Source organism: Oncorhynchus mykiss, chromosome 9 (assembly GCF_013265735.2).
Source record: "Oncorhynchus mykiss isolate Arlee chromosome 9, USDA_OmykA_1.1, whole genome shotgun sequence".
In the NCBI taxonomy this organism is placed as follows: Eukaryota; Metazoa; Chordata; class Actinopteri; order Salmoniformes; family Salmonidae; genus Oncorhynchus; species Oncorhynchus mykiss.
The window spans coordinates 11094480-11112127 of NC_048573.1; the positions used below are offsets into that span (position 1 = coordinate 11094480).

Genomic DNA, 17648 nt, shown 5'->3' on the forward strand with positions numbered 1-17648 from the left:
TTGGTTAAGTTCTTACTGTACCTTGTCAGTGTAAAGGATTTGTATTGGTTAGGTTCTTACTGTACCTTGTCAGTGTAAAGGATTTGTATTGGTTAAGTTCTTACTGTACCTTGTCAGTGTAAAGGATTTGTTTTGGTTAAGTTCTTACCTGTACCTTGTCAGTGTAAAGGATTAACATTGGTTAAGTTCTTACTGTACCTTGTCAGTGTAAAGGATTTGTATTGGTTAAGTTCTTACTGTACCTTGTCAGTGTAAAGGATTAACATTGGTTAAGTTCTTACTGTACCTTGTCAGTGTAAAGGATTTGTATTGGTTAGGTTCTTACTGTACCTTGTCAGTGTAAAGGATTTGTATTGGTTAGGTTCTTACTGTACCTTGTCAGTGTAAAGGATTTGTATTGGTTAAGTTCTTACTGTACCTTGTCAGTGTAAAGGATTTGTATTGGTTAGGTTCTTACTGTACCTTGTCAGTGTAAAGGATTTGTATTGGTTAGGTTCTTACTGTACCTTGTCAGTGTAAAGGATTTGTGTTGGTTACGTTCTTACCTGTACCTTGTCAGTGTAAAGGATTAACATTGGTTAAGTTCTTACCTGTATCTTGTCAGTGTAAAGGATTAACATTGGTTAAGTTCTTACCTGTACCTTGTCAGTGTAAAGGATTAACATTGGTTAAGTTCTTACTTGTATCTTGTCAGTGTAAAGGATTTGTATTAGTTAAGTTCTTACCTGTATCTTGTCAGTGTAAAGGTTTAACATTGGTTAAGATCTTACCTGTACCTTGTCAGTGTAAAGGTTTTGTATTGGTTAAGTTCTTACTTGTATCTGTATGGGCCTCAGGGGAGAGAGGTGACTCATCCGGCTACCCCGGAAGTCCCGGAGCTAAAGGTGAGTCCGGAACCCCCGGTTTCCCAGGTGGCCAAGGTGCTAATGGCGCCCCCGGCGACAACGGTTTCCCAGGGGGCCCTGGGTTCAGCGGACAGAAGGGAGAAGCGGGAGTTCCTGGAAGACCCGGACTCTTGGGTGAGTAGTGGTGATGATGATGTCACAGGACGTAATGTCATAAATATCACACAGATTAATCATGTCACAGGGAAGTGATATTTAAACAATTTAGAAAAGGTGGAATAAGAAAGAAAAAAATAATTATATATATATATACTGTATATATTAACCCCCTCATCCTCATTCATCATTTTCTATGTTCCTGGTTATGTTTTTTGGGGTCCCCCTCCTCTCAGGTACCCCTGGTTTCACTGGGGCTAAGGGTCTGAACGGATACCCAGGAGGAAGAGGTCTCGACGGGACGACTGGCCGCCCTGGCTCCCCTGGATCATCTGGAGAAAAAGGTTTGTCGGAAACACACACACACACACACACACACACAAACACAGAAATACGCCCACGCACACTCAAACACACACACACATTACAGTTTGTAATACAACATCATTGGCCTGAGTGAAAATCTGTCTTTCCCCTATTTAACTGAAATGGCCTCTGACAATGTCATAACTTCAGTACAATGTCCCTTATTGGTGTCGATGTCATGATGCAATAATCATGTTCTTTCTCAAGGTCTGCCGGGATCTCCTGGTCTTGATGGACTCAACGGACTGGCTGGACCGAACGGTCTACCAGGAACCCCGGGTTATAGTGAGGAGGGGCGCCCCGGCACCCCTGGAGCGGCCGGTTTGAAGGGAGAGAGGGGATCCTCCATCCCAGGACCCCCGGGATACAACGCGGAGATGGGAGCGAGGGGAGAGTCAGGTGAGAAAGATTCATCAATCAATCAAATTCATTTTATAGAGAAAGATCAATCAATCAAATACATTTTATAATGAAAGATCAATCAATCAAATACATTTTATAATGAAAGATCAATAAATACAATTTATTATAGAGAGAGATCAATCAATCCTTAAAATGTATTTTATAGAGAAAGATTAATCAATAAATACAATTTATTTTATAGCCCTTTTTACATCAGCAGTTGTCACAAATTGCTTTCTAGATACTCCCCCCTAAAACCCCAAAGAACAGGCAACGCAGAGTAAAAAGCAGAGATGAGTAACCTTGAGTAACCTTGATGAGTCACATGATGATCCTAGCCCAGGGGTGGGCAAACCTTTTGGCTCAAGGGCCACTCTGAGTTTATGAAACCAAGTGAAGGGGAATATACTATATGGTGATAAAACATGTGAAGCCTTTATTAATTTTCACATTGACATGCAATTACTAGTGTACTGTAGATGTACATATTACTAGTGTACTGTAGGTGTACATATTACTAGTGTACTGTAGGTGTACATATTACTAGTGTACTGTAGGTGTACATATTACTAGTGTACTGTAGATGTACATATTACTAGTGTACTGTAGATGTACACATTACTAGTGTACTGTAGGTGTACATATTACTAGTGTACTGTAGGTGTACATATTACTAGTGTACTGTAGATGTACATATTACTAGTGTACTGTAGATGTACATATTACTAGTGTACTGTAGGTGTACATATTACTAGTGTACTGTAGGTGTACACATTACTAGTGTACTGTAGGTGTATATATTACTAGTGTACTGTAGGTGTATATATTACTAGTGTACTGTAGGTGTATATATTACTAGTGTACTGTCGATGTATATATTACTAGTGTACTGTAGATGTACATATTACTAGTGTACTGTAGATGTACATATTACTAGTGTACTGTAGGTGTATATATTACTAGTGTACTGTAGATGTACATATTACTAGTGTACTGTAGATGTACATATTACTAGTGTACTGTAGATGTACATACGCTTGCAGAACAATTCTACCCTTGTTTTATGTGAACAAATTGTTCACAATTATTTAACTTTTTTTTCTCCAAAAATGTATAACATCACAGACAGTCAAACACACATACAGATCCTGTATCTCGACCAATCAAACTTACAGTCACAATATGCAAACTTAAAAATATATATATATATACAGTGCCTTGCGAAAGTATTCGGCCCCCTTGAACTTTGCGACCTTTTGCCACATTTCAGGCTTCAAACATAAATATATAAAACTGTATTTTTTTTGAAGAATCAACAACAAGTTGGACACAATCATGAAGTGGAACGACATTTATTGGATCTTTCAAACTTTTTTAACAAATCAAAAACTGAAAAATTGGGCGTGCAAAATTATTCAGCAGCAAACTCTCTCCAGAAGTTCAGTGAGGATCTCTGAATGATCCAATGTTGACCTAAATGACTAATGATGATAAATACAATCCACCTGTGTGTAATCAAGTCTCCGTATAAATGCACCTGCACTGTGATAGTCTCAGAGGTCCGTCAAAAGCGCAGAGAGCATCATGAAGAACAAGGAACACACCAGGCAGGTCCGAGATACTGTTGTGAAGAAGTTTAAAGCCGGATTTGGATACAAAAAGATGAGGGGGCCGAATACTTTCGCAAGGCACTGTATATTATATGACTGGAGACATGCAAAATGTAACAGCAGATGTGTAAAAAAAATACTATTCTACAATTTGAGTGAAACATCTGTTTCATCTGTTTCATTTGGAATGGTCTGTTTTTGAAGCATATTAAGGAACAATTCTCATCTCCATTGTGAGCCATATTTACAGTTATCCAATCACCTCAGCCCAAATCTGACTGAATAAGTGTTCGTTGTCAGATGTATGGGGACAAGTGACCTGTATCCAAGTGCATTGCTGGGTAATTCTCTCCGCATAACCATCACCATGAAAAAGCATAATCCTTGCCTACCCCGGTCACGGTTATTCAAGTCTTAATGTAAATAATGGGTCTGGTCACCTCTCTTGGCAAGGGCATCAGAGTCTGGTGTCATCTTGGATGTAGAGATTCTCAGAACACCTGACAAGTGGTCACTTGTTAAATTTGACCTGTGACGGGATTTGTGGTAAATTCATGACTGAGAATGTTTGTTCACACACATATGTGGACCCGAATAAAACAAGCATTCTTTGGGCGTTTTTTAATGTTTGGAAACTTGGTTTCATTCTGGGAGCCATAGAACTGGTCTATTGTTGCTGTTTTGTACTTGTCTTTCAAAGATCTGTCACATTGGATGTCGATGAGCTACAATTGTGTGTCTGGTGGTGTTTTCTCACTGTTGAAAGACAGGGGGCATTAAACAATCTCAATCACGGTGAAGTCTGAGGAGCTGCGGGAAAACTCAGCATGCAGATCGATCAAAGAGCTACTGTCTGTCAGTGCAGCACTGCGATGTGGGCGTTTTCAGTGTGGCCCTGCGATGTGGGCGTTTTCAGTGCGGCACTGCGATGTGGGCGTTTTCAGTGCGCCACTGCGATGTGGGCGTTTTCAGTGCGGCGCTGCGATGTGGGCGTTTTCAGTGCGGCACTGCGATGTGGGCGTTTTCAGTGTGGCCCTGCGAAGTGGGCGTTTTCAGTGTGGCCCTGCGATGTGGGCGTTTTCAGTGTGGCCCTGCGATGTGGGCGTTTTCAGTGCGGCCCTGCGATGTGGGCGTTTTCAGTGCGGCACTGCGATGTGGGCGTTTTCAGTGCGCCACTGCGATGTGGGCGTTTTCAGTGCGCCACTGCGATGTGGGCGTTTTCAGTGTGGCCCTGCGATGTGGGCGTTTTCAGTGCGGCACTGCGATGTGGGCGTTTTCAGTGTGGCCCTGCGATGTGGGCGTTTTCAGTGTGGCCCTGCGATGTGGGCGTTTTCAGTGCGGCCCTGCGATGTGGGCGTTTTCAGTGTGGCCCTGCGATGTGGGCGTTTTCAGTGTGGCCCTGCGATGTGGGCGTTTTCAGTGTGGCCCTGCGATGTGGGCGTTTTCAGTGTGGCACTGCGATGTGGGCGTTTTCAGTGTGGCCCTGCGATGTGGGCGTTTTCAGTGTGGCCCTGCGATGTGGGCGTTTTCAGTGCGGCCCTGCGATGTGGGCGTTTTCAGTGTGGCCCTGCGATGTGGCCGTTTTCAGTGCGGCCCTGCGATGTGGGCGTTTTCAGTGTGGCCCTGCGATGTGGGCGTTTTCAGTGTGGCCCTGCGATGTGGGCGTTTTCAGTGTGGCCCTGCGATGTGGGCGTTCTCAGTGTGGCCCTGCGATGTGGGCGTTTTCAGTGTGGCCCTGCGATGTGGGCGTTTTCAGTGTGGCCAGTGTCGGGAACATGAGTGAGAGAGCGGCTGCTCATTTGTCTGGAGAACAACATAAGTTTAGTCTTGAAGACGTTGGAATACAGTCAAAGCCCAAAAACACCACTTCCCTGCAGTTTCACGTTCAGATGTTTCAGATGCCCCGATATGTCCACACCGAAAGCTACATCGCCCAGCCGGTCTGTGTCTTTCAACTCAGAGAAGTCGTCAGCTTTACCAACCATATCAAGGAACATACCCATCTCCCCTCTCAGTTCACACACACGGCTAAATGCTTTTCACAGGCTTAGCCAGCGCACATTTGAATGGGACAACAAGTCCTGGTGCTCTGCCTCTGTGTCATTGAGCAGATGAATGAACTGACAATGGATAAGCCTCCTTGCCCGTATAAAGTTGACCTGACGATGGATAAGCCTCCTTGTCTGTATAAAGTTGAACTGACGATGGATAAGCCCGTATAAAGTTGAATTGACGATGGATAAGCCTCCTTGCCCGTATAAAGTTGAACTGACGATGGATAAGCCTCCTTGTCTGTATAAAGTTGAACTGACGATGGATAAGCCTCCTTGTCTGTATAAAGTTTAACTGACAATGGATAAGCCTGTATAAAGTTGAACTGACGATGGATAAGCCAGTATAAAGTTGAACTGACGATGGATAAGCCTGTATAAAGTTGAACTGACGATGGATAAGCCTCCTTGTCTGTATAAAGTTGAACTGACGATGGATAAGCCTGTATAAAGTTGAACTGACGATGGATAAGCCTCCTTGTCTGTATAAAGTTGAACTGACGATGGATAAGCCTCCTTGTCTGTATAAAGTTGAACTGACAATGGATAAGCCTCCTTGTCTGTATAAAGTTGAACTGACGATGGATAAGACTGTATAAAGTTGAACTGACGATGGATTAGCCTCCTTGTCTGTATAAAGTTGAACTGACGATGGATAAGCCTGTATAAATTTGACCTGACAATGGATTAGCCTCCTTGTCTGTATAAAGTTGAACTGACGATGGATTAGCCTCCTTGCCAGTATAAAGTTGAACTGACGATAGATAAGCCTGTATAAAGTTGAACTGACGATGGATAAGCCTCCTTGTCTGTATAAAGTTGAACTGACGATGGATAAGCCTCCTTGCCCGTATAAAGTTGAACTGACGATGGATAAGCCTCCTTGTCTGTATAAAGTTGAACTGACGATGGATAAGCCTCCTTGTCTGTATAAAGTTGAACTGACGATGGATAAGCCTCCTTGCCCGTATAAAGTTGAACTGACGATGGATAAGCCTCCTTGTCTGTATAAAGTTGACTGATGATGGATAAGCCTCCTTGCCCGTATAAAGTTGAACTGACGATGGATAAGCCTCCTTGTCTGTATAAAGTTGAACTGACGATGGATAAGCCTCCTTGTCTGTATAAAGTTGAACTGACGATGGATAAGCCTCCTTGCCCGTATAAAGTTGAACTGACGATGGATAAGCCTGTATATTGTTGAACTGACGATGGATAAGCCTCCTTGTCTCTATAAAGTTGAACTGACAATGGATAAGCCTGTATAAAGTTGAACTGACGATTGATAAGCCTCCTTGTCTGTATAAAGTTGAACTGACGATGGATAAGCCTCCTTGTCTGTATAAAGTTGAACTGACGATGGATAAGCCTCCTTGTCTGTATAAAGTTGAACTGACGATGGATAAGCCTCCTTGTCTGTATAAAGTTGAACTGACGATGGATAAGCCTCCTTGTCCGTATAAAGTTGAACTGACGATGGATAAGCCTCCTTGTCTGTATAAAGTTGAACTGACGATGGATAAGCCTCCTTGTCTGTATCAAGTTGAACTGACGATGGATAAGCCTCCTTGTCTGTATAAAGTTGAACTGACGATGGATAAGCCTCCTTGTCTGTATCAAGTTGAACTGACGATGGATAAGCCTCCTTGTCTGTATAAAGTTGAACTGACGATGGATAAGCCTCCTTGTCTGTATAAAGTTGAACTGACGATGGATAAGCCTCCTTGTCTGTATAAAGTTGAACTGACGATGGATAAGCCTCCTTGTCTGTATAAAGTTGAACTGATGATGGAAAAGTCTCCTTGCCCGTATAAAGTTGACAAGTTGTACCACCACTTTGACAAGATTTTCCAGTTTTAACACACTTCTACACAGGCCTTCCTGATGAATGATACAGTGAAGAAATATACATTCCTCCGAGTTGAGCCTTTCTTCTCTTACTTTGTCTAGTCATCTTTTTAGCAGGCCGATGTTTTTACCAGGTTGATTTGGTGATGTTTTGTCAGTTTGCTCCACGGTAGATTCATTTTTTCCCAAGCAGGCAAGACACCCTGTCATATAAGTCAGAGCCCCTTGGTTGTTCCCATCATTGATTCCATCGCAAGAAGTTCTCATTTATTCATCTGACAAAAAGATCGAAGCCATCTTGTTTTTTTCTTCAACTCTGAGATGAGCTCCTCACCTATCACTTCCACGCGCCTGGTGATGGTTCTGCGTGATAAGTACATTTTCTAGAATTGGCTTTTAATCTCAGGACAAAGTATCCCAGCAGTCTCCACCATACGCTTTTCACCAAACTCCCCTTCAGCAAAAGGCTATGCTTTTCGCTTTTATGTGCCACTACGTTGCCTTAGTTACGGAAGTCTTGAGTAGAGCAACGTTTTTTGGTTTGGCTTTTAAGTTGTGGCAAGTTTTGAGGCCTTCCTTGCCTTTTCCTGAGAGGACAGATTGGTAGCGTAGTTAGCATGCTTACTTGAAAAATGACGATTGAGATTATATTCCTTAAAAACGGCAACACTTTCTTGGCAAATCAGCCTTATGTCAAATATTAGTAAAAAATATATATATATTTTACTGTACATTCTTCTTTAAACACACAACATTCAGAGACCACTTTTCTCATTTTCGCAGCACTCATTTTTCACGTCAAAAGTCGTCAAGCAATGAAGTGGCTGTGATGACTGAGCCCATTCTGTATCTGACTGTAGACCCAAATACAGAGCGCGCTGCCAGGCTACAACGGCATCTATTGGAGGTTGTTAGTATATCATGGAATGAGTCGTTTTAGGCCGAAAATCGCAACTCAAATATAATCATATTTAACGCATTTAAAAAATGTCTCAAGGGCCAGATTGAAGTGCCCGGCAGGCCCGATACGGACCACAGTCTGTACTCCCCCCCCCCCCCCCCCCCCCCGCCCTAACCGCTAGACTTGCCTGTAATACTACACTCACTACATTTGACCAGAGGCTGTTTCTAAAGCAGACAGTGAGGTGTGTGTGTGTGTGTGTGTGTGTGTGTGTGTGTGTGTGTGTGTGTGTGTGTCAAATGTAGTGAGTGTAGTATTTTTTTAAATGCGTTATGTATGATTGATTATATGTGAGTTACAATTTTCGGCCTCAAATGACTCATTCCGTGTGTGTGTGTGTTTGTGTGTGTGTGTGTGTGTGTGTGTGTGTGTGGATGACCTTAACTCTTGTTTGGTTGTCAGGGGGTCCTGGTATGACGGGCTTCCCAGGTCTGCCTGGTCGTCGTGGGGAGACAATCGGCTCCAATATCCCTGGACCTCTGGGAGACCCAGGCCTGCCCGGACTCGATGGAGAAGAAGGTAGTTTAACCCTTTATTTAGCCTTTTATAAAACAATAGATTATATTCCTCTGTCTCACTTTCCTGCTCCTTCTTCCATCTCCTTCTCCTCCTTTCTACTTCTCCCTCTCATCTTCTTCTCCTCCTTTCTACTTCTCCCTCTCATCATCTTCTTCTCCTTTCTACTTCTCCCTCTCATCTTCTTCTCCTCCTTTCTACTTCTCCCTCTCATCATCTTCTCCTTTCTACTTCTCCCTCTCATCTTCTTCTCCTCCTTTCTACTTCTCCCTCTCATCTTCTTCTCCTTTCTACTTCCCCCTCTAATTTTCTTCTCCTCCTTTCTACTTCTCCCTCTCATCTTCTTCTCCTCCTTTCTACTTCTCCCTCTCATTTTCTTCTCCTCCTTTCTACTTCTCCCTCTCATCTCGTTGTCCTCCCTCCATCTAAATCCAGCTCTAACCACTCTATCTCTGTAGCTAGTTTACTGCGTGTTAAATGGTTAACATCTCCTCTCCCCTCCTGTCTGTTCCTCCTGGGTTTCATCTTCTCCTTCCCCCCCTCCTCTCCATTCTCCTCTTTTTATTTTTTATTTAACCAGGTAGGCCAGTTGAGAACAAGTTCTCGTTTACAACTGCGACTTGGCCAAGATAAAGCAAAGCAGTGCGACACAAACAACAACACAGAGTTACACATGGAATAAACAAACATACAGTCAATAATACAATAGAAAAAGTCTATATACAGTGTGTGCAAATGAGGTAAGATTAGGGAGGTAAGACAATGAATAGGCCATGGTGGTGAAATAATTACAATTTAGCATTAACACTGGAGTGATAGATGTGCAGGAGATGAATGTGCAGGTAGAGATACTGGGGTGCAAAGGAGCAAAAAAATAACAGTATGGGGGATGAGGTAGTAGTTGTCTGGGCTATTTACAGATGGGCTAAGTAAGTAATCTATCCTTCTCTTCCCTCCATCTAAATCCCAAACTCTGTCGACCTTTATACTGTAGCTAGTTTACTCTTGTGTTAACTGTTTATGGTGGGTTCCTCCAGGTTACGGTGGTCCTCCAGGCCCCCCAGGCCCACCGGGGCCCAGTACGGCCCAGGGAGACAGGGGTGACGCTGGGCTACCTGGCTTCTCCGGCACCCCTGGAAGACGTGGAGACCCTGGAGGTCCCGGTGGCCCAGGAAGGGAAGGCAGCCCTGGGTTCAATGGTACGGGGAGGACTCTTGTTTGTTGACCACTCAGTGTAATATCAACCAGAATGTGACGTTGATTTGACGTCTGGATTCAAAGGTACAGAGATGATTATGTTGATCTGAAACCTGTACAGTTTGTTGGAGGGTCACGTCGGTCGACCACTCAATCAATTATCAACCAGAATCAGATGTTGATCTGAGGTCTTTGCCCAGGGGTTGGTGTACCAAACCATGTCTGATGTTGTTGTTGTGTTGCCTAGGAGAGAGAGGCGACTCTGGGTACAGTGGAGTGTCAGGAACCAAAGGCTACCCTGGAGATCCAGGATATTACGGAGGGAAAGGACCCAAAGGAAGGAAAGGTGAGAGACGTGTCCTTTTACCATCGACCTGAACACATAACACTGGTCTTTGTCAATTTGATAAATTCTGTTATAGAAGATTTAGCTTGAGTCTCATCTCTCTCTCATCTTTCTCCCTCTTTCTCTATCGCTCTCACCTCTCATCTGTCTCTCTCTCATCTCTCTCTCTTCCACCTCCTATCTCTCACTCTCTTCATCCCTCCATCTCCATCTTTCTGATCATGTGCGCGTTTGCTTCCTCCACACACATCTCTCTCGCTACCCCGTCGCCCCTCCCCCCACACTTTTGTCTCCCATCCTCCCTCATCCTCTCTCCCTCTAGGTTCTTCTGGTCGTAAGGGGCCCCCAGGTATAACTTTACCGCCCTCGAACTTCGAGACTCCCTACGGAGACTTGGGAGGCCCTGGGCTCAACGGAGCTCCAGGGGCCATGGGAGAACCAGGCAATCCCGGCATTCCAGGCAGAGGGGGTGAGTAACCTACTAGGAACAGCCTGGCCGACTAGGCAGAGGTCATGAGTAGAGTAACCTACTAGGAACAGCCTGGCCGACTAGGCAGAGGGGGTGAGTAGAGTAGCCTACTAGGAACAGCCTGGCCGACTAGGCAGAGGTCATGAGTAGAGTAACCTACTAGGAACAGCCTGGCCGACTAGGCAGAGGGGGTGAGTAGAGTAGCCTACTAGGAACAGCCTGGCCGACTAGGCAGAGGTCATGAGTAGAGTAGTCTACTAGGAACAGCCTGGCCGACTAGGCAGAGGGGGTGAGTAGAGTAGCCTACTAGGAACAGCCTGGCCGACTAGGCAGAGGTCATGAGTAGAGTAACCTACTAGGAACAGCCTGGCCGACTAGGCAGAGGGGTGAGTAGAGTAGCCTACTAGGAACAGCCTGGCCGACTAGGCAGAGGGGGTGAGTAGAGTAGCCTACTAGGAACAGCCTGGCCGACTAGGCAGAGGTCATGAGTAGAGTAACCTACTAGGAACAGCCTGGCCGACTAGGCAGAGGGGTGAGTAGAGTAGCCTACTAGGAACAGCCTGGCCGACTAGGCAGAGGGGGTGAGTAGAGTAGCCTACTAGGAACAGCCTGGCCGACTAGGCAGAGGGGGTGAGTAGAGTAGCCTACTAGGAACAGCCTGGCCGACTAGGCAGAGGTCGTGAGTAGAGTAACCTACTAGGAACAGCCTGGCCGACTAGGCAGAGGTCGTGAGTAGAGTAGTCTACTGGACTGGATGGAAGAAAACGTGATCTGTGCCCACCAAAGTTTAGATTGGAATCCACACTGAATTTACACTCGTTTTACTTGCTTCAAAACAGTTGTGATGGATTCAGTCAGTGTGGAGTCTAGCTTAACCAAAGTTAGTTAAACCCTCATCCAATCTTAACCTCATCCAGGTAGGTAGTTAAACCTAATACTGTCCTTGGATCAGTGTTCTAAGTGTATCTTCCACCTTTGTTCCAGGTCCTAAAGGCAGGCCCGGTGCGGTGGGGAGGCTGGGGAGGAACGGAGGGTCAGGTCTGGATGGACCTCGGGGAGACCCTGGTTCTCCTGGTTTCCCTGGACCTTCCGGATCACAAGGTGTGTGTGTGTGTGTGTGTGTGTGTGTGTGTGTGTGTGTGTGTGTGTGTGTGTGTGTGTGTGTGTGTGTGTGTGTGTGTGTGTGTGTGTGTGTGTGTGTGTGTGTGTGTGTGTGTGTGTGTGTGTGTGTGTGTGTGTGTGTGTGTGTGTGTGTGTGTGTGTGTGTGTGTGTACGTGTGTGTGTGTGTGTACGTGTTTATCTATACTTGTGGGGACCAGCTGTCAGTAGAGCTGTGTGGGTAAACCACTGAGGAAGCCAAGCCAATACAAAATCCATATAACAACCTATGTTGTGATAATTGCGTTGTTTGCGCTATAAACCCGTTAGTTCATACTCCACTGTGATGTACAATAAGGCAGAGACAACAAAAAGACAACAGTCACAGTGGAGGAATAAATTCAACTACACGTACGTTTGTTTCTTCACAAAACCGGAGAGCAACATCTGTCCAGTGAACTCCACAAAGCATTTAGCATGTAACAAACAGCTACCTGCAACACAGTCAAACAAGTGAATGTTTTCAACAGTTGACTAAACAACTACTGATTGAGAACCACAGGGAGTTACTGCAAGTCAGCACAAAGACAACAGGAGCACTGCCTCTGCTATTCCAGCACCGTTTCAACTGAAACATGTAAACATCATCAAATCAACAAGGCTATATATGCTTGGTTTAATACACTGAAAACAAAGTTATAAGCGTGCGTGCGCGTGAGAGAAAGAGATGTCGATACATGTAAAGTCTTACAATGCTCTATAACCGCATCATAATGCATTATGGCTGAAGGTACTTAAGAGTTACCAAACATTTAAACATGTAGTACTCCTCTCCTATCCTCTTCTCTCTCTTCTTCCCCCTCCTCTCTCTTCTCCTCTCTTCTCTTCTCCTCTCTTCTTCTCTCCTCCTCTACTTTTCCACTTTCCTCTCCTCTCTTCCCCCTCTCTCCTCTTCCCCACTCTCTCCTCTTCCCCCTCTCCTTTTATAACTGCTCTCCTCTTCTGCCCTCCCCTCTCCTCTCCTCTCCTCTCCTCTCCTCTCCTCTCCTCTCCTCTCCTCTCCTCTCTTCTCCTCTCTCCCTCAGGTCTGCCTGGTAAGCCTGGTCTGCAGGGTCCCCCTGGCAGTGTGGCCCGCAGCAGGAGTGTTGGTTTCACCCTGGTGAAACACAGTCAGAACAACCAGGTACCCATGTGTCCCCAGGGCATGTCCCGGCTCTGGGAGGGATACAGTCTGCTGTACGTAGAGGGGCAGGAGAAGGCACACAACCAGGACCTCGGTGAGTCACACACACACACACACACACACACACACACACGATTCAGGCAGGCAGAGAGATAATCTTTATATCCCTCCCTCTCAATCTCTCTCCTCTCTCCTCTCCCCTCTCTCCTCTCTCCTCTCTCCTCTCTCCTCTATCCTCTCTCCTCTCCCCTCTCTCCTCTCTCCTCTCTCCTCTCCCCTCTCCCCTCTCCCCTCTCCCCTCTCTCCTCTCTCCTCTCTCCTCTCTCCTCTCTCCTCTCCCCCAGGTATGGCGGGCTCCTGCCTCCCCCGTTTCAGCACTGTCCCCTTCCTCTACTGCACGCCCAACGAGATCTGTTACTACGCCAGCCGCAACGACAAGTCCTATTGGCTGTCCACCACTGCGCCCATCCCCATGATGCCGGTGGGAGAGGAGGCCATCAGCCAGTACATCAGCAGGTGCTCCGTGTGCGAGGCCATGTCCCAGGCTGTGGCCGTCCACTCCCAGGACCTCACCATCCCCACCTGCCCTGCTGGCTGGAGGTCCCTCTGGATCGGGTACTCCTTCCTCATGGTGAGTGATGTGGGATTAAAGCCAGATTCAATCCCCGGTGTGTTGTAGAGCACTTTTGACAGTGCACCTTTCAAAGGCAATATTCCCACATTCTCAGGGATCACATTCATGGTAAACGCTGCAGATCTCAGCTCAATCGTAAAGGACCTTTAAATATCAAGCACGGTACAGTGTGCCTCGGATTGAATCCCAGACAATATTTGTAACTAAAATGTAAAGTTATTTCACTACACAATAAGCAATCAAACAGTCTAAACCACCATTGTGAAACTAACACCCAATACTTGTCTGGGTCTCTCCCTCTCTCTTTCCCCCCCATACAGCACACAGCTGCCGGGGCAGAGGGCGGAGGCCAGTCCCTTGTTTCACCCGGCTCCTGTCTGGAAGACTTCCGTGCAACTCCCTTCATCGAGTGTAACGGGGCTAAGGGCACCTGCCACTTCTTTGCCAACAAGTACAGCTTCTGGCTGACCACGGTGGAGCCTAACCGCGAGTTCAACCCCCCTCCGATGGACACACTGAAGGGAGGCAACCAACTCAGCAGAGTCAGTCGCTGTCAGGTCTGCAGTAAGATCTTGTAGCCGGGAGAAGAGTCGATGATAGAGAGATAGAGAGAAGAAATGGAAAACACAGAGACTGAAACAACAAAAGAGAGGGTGATGATTACTTCTCAGAAAGAAAAAGAGAGAGGAAGTAAAAAATAAAAAAACATTCCCCCTTAAAAAAAATTATTGACCAGATGACTGACTGAATTTAAGCACCGTCCCCTGCTTCATCCCAGGATCTCACTTGGGGTGTAAAGGTGTCCTGAAGGGCTGACGAGGGCACTTCTGTGGGTTTATGATGCGTGAATATCGATGTTAGAGAGAGGGGGATGGATATAGAACGAGAGAGAGAGAGGGAGGGATGGAGAGATGTGGGGTCTTGGGTTTGATTGCTTTGCACTAGGATATCACTGACAGTGTTGCTAATATGTGTCTTTATGTGGGTGTTTTATCGTTTCTATGGCTACGTGGTCTGAAAACATTCACGGCTACCTAGTGCAACTGCAAACCAACCCTTCGGACCACACTGCCGCCCTATTCCCTATATAGTGCACTACTTATGGCTTGGGCTCCATAGGCCTCTGGTCACAAGTAGTGAACAATACAGGGTTCCATTTGGGACAGATCTCTACCATAACAACTACAGTCATAAACCTGAGAGACCTGCTATACTGTACATACCTATTTACTGCTAGCCAACCACTTTAACACACACACACACCAATGATATCTTTGATGTCTGAGATACAGTAAGACTCTGTTATTACCAATATGTCTTCTTTTTTTATGTTACCCTACTCCGGGACTCAACTTGACAACAGTTTGGAAAAAGGCACTTTTAAAATACTAGAATGATTGGCATAGATAAGTGAGACAACATCATCCAATGACGAATCACAGTATTAGAACAAAAACAATTGGTCATAAGAGACCATGTATGTGAATGTATTGCACTGATGTGAATTCCAATAATGGGTAAGATATAAATGTCAGTCCGTCTGTAACAGTCAGTCCGCAACGTTTGACTTGTCAATCAAACGTGTGCCTTTTCAGTTTAGCTATAGTGACGGACGGTGAAGATTTAGGTTCACCACCACAGAAACAAACCTATCAGCTCCTCGATTCACTGCTGGCACACAAATCAGCAACAACAAACGCACATGATTATTATGGTTAGTTCATCTCACTCCACAATTTCTGTTTCCGCCCACTGTGAGATCCTGATAGTTGTGTTAAGGGGTGGGACTTGTAATGCAAATGTGTTGTAACTGCCACAGAGCGGAGAGGATACCACAAGAGCGTTGGGCCAGTAACCGAAACGTTGCTGGTGCGAATCCCTAGCTGATTATGTGACAAATCTGCCGATGTGCCCTTGAGCAAGGCACTTAACCATAATTGCTCCTGTAAGTCACTCTGGATGACAGCGTCTGGTAAATTAGTAAAATGTCAAATTAAAGTTGCTTAATGGCAATTACATTTGCCCAAGACAAACACAAATGTTTGGGGGAACAGATATAGAGTACTGCTACTTTACTACAACTCTCTCGCTGACTGGAATGGGTGACCAAGCTGATAGTACGATGCACCAAATCATACTTATTTAAAACCGTCATATTCTGCAGGGTTTCACTGACTCACTCTGCTCACCTCGCTAGCCTATCTGCTCACCTCGCTAGCCTATCTACTCTCCATGTTTTGTGACCAAAATGTTTTTTTGTTTTTTTTATAAAAACCCTCCACCCACCATGCTCAAGCCAAAACATACAAGTACGCAATAATCGCTTGGAAGGAATCCCAAATAAATTGATTTTGTCCCCCCACACCAAACGCGATCACGACACGCAGGTTAAAATATCAAAACAAACTGTGAACTATTTGTTAATTTGAGGACAGGTCAAAAAGCGCTAAACATTTATGGCAATTTAGCTAGCTAGCTTGCAGTTTCTAACTAATTTGTCCTATTTAGCTAGCTTGCAGTTGCTAGCTAATTTGTCCTGGTATATAAACTTTGAGTTGTTATTTTACCTGAAATGCACAAGGTCCTCTACTCCACCAATTCATCCACACAAAACGGTCAACCAAATAGTTTCTAGTCATCTCTCCTCCTTCCAGGGGCGGCAGGTAGCCCAGTGGTTGAGCATTGTGCCAGTAACCAAAAGGTTGCTAGATCAAATCCCCGACCTGACAAGGTAAAATCTGTCGTTCTGCCCCTGAACAAGGCAGTTAACCCACTGTTCCTAGTCCGTCATTGTAAATAAGAATATGTTCTTAACTGACTTGCCTGGTTAAATAACATTTAAAAAAATGTTTAAATCCAGGCTTTTTCTTCTTTGGCGATTGGTGTTACCACGACGACCAACCGAACTCAGTTAATCTTTCAATCACCCACGTGGGTATAACAAATGAGGAGATGGCTTGTGGGTATCTGCTTCTATAAACCAATAAGGAGATGGGAGAGGCAATAATTGAATAACATGTATGTGTGCATTTATTTTGCAACGCTCGCACACACGGCACAAGTGGTGTAGTCAGCATGTTAGAATGTTTGTTATTGTACAGAAGCTTACTATACATTTTTATCAACGTTAAGGCCTATTGTGTTCTGGTAGTCCCTATCTGCTGTCCTTAGCCTGTTTTGTTAATGGCCACGTTCCAGAGCTGACTACATTAGGTTCCAGAGCCGACTACATTAGGTTCCAGAGCCGACTACATTAGGTTCCAGAGCCGACTACATTAGGTTCCAGAGCCGACTACATTAGGTTCCAGAGCTGACTACATTAGGTTCCAGAGCCGACTACATTAGGTTCCAGAGCCGACTACATTAGGTTCCAGAGCCGACTACATTAGGTTCCAGAGCCAACTACATTAGGTTCCAGAGCCGACTACATTAGGTTCCAGAGCCGACTACATTAGGTTCCAGAGCCGACTACATTAGGTTCCAGAGCTGACTACATTACAGACGCCTACCAGATCTCACAACACCTGAATAGGTGATTAACATATCAGCTGTTCACATTCTATGATCTAGCAATCTGATTGATGCCTAACTGCGTAGTCGATGAGGTGGCTCACAACCATTGGTTGGTGGTTGATGCAAAGCAACACCTGGAATGTAGGTGGCCTGGAACGTGGCCGTTGTCGCTGAATTTATGTTAAAGGTACTGGGTGACTTAATAAATTGTAACCACTATGACCACTATGTCTATCACATAGGCCCATCTCTCATTGGTAGCCCTGAGTACATTATTTGTCCTCATTTGTCATTGTTTTCTCTGTAATCTAGATTATAATTATTTTTACTTCACAGTATGTATCCCCTGTTTCAAAAGTTATTTACAAATACATTTTGTGGATGATGGTCTGTACATTCGATGATAGGAACGGAAGTTTTTTTTAGGATATGTTTTTATATGGAAATACATA

General features: G+C 45.1%; 1 protein-coding gene across 2 annotated transcripts in view; it reads left to right on the forward strand.

Moving 5' to 3' along the window:
* The window catches only part of LOC110532911 (collagen alpha-6(IV) chain), a 223316-nt gene extending 208253 nt beyond the window's left edge, over positions 1–15063 (forward strand). For both annotated transcript variants that reach the window (XM_036987302.1, XM_036987303.1), the window contains 11 exons: positions 837–1019; positions 1238–1345; positions 1575–1766; positions 8642–8758; positions 9793–9954; positions 10200–10298; positions 10621–10767; positions 11752–11868; positions 12952–13143; positions 13394–13680; positions 14004–15063. In XM_036987302.1, coding sequence (XP_036843197.1) covers positions 837–1019; positions 1238–1345; positions 1575–1766; positions 8642–8758; positions 9793–9954; positions 10200–10298; positions 10621–10767; positions 11752–11868; positions 12952–13143; positions 13394–13680; positions 14004–14261 — 1862 coding nt within the window. In that variant the 3' untranslated portion in view covers positions 14262–15063. The remainder of the gene's footprint in view (positions 1–836; positions 1020–1237; positions 1346–1574; positions 1767–8641; positions 8759–9792; positions 9955–10199; positions 10299–10620; positions 10768–11751; positions 11869–12951; positions 13144–13393; positions 13681–14003) is intronic.
* The last annotated feature ends 2585 nt before the right edge of the window (positions 15064–17648 follow it).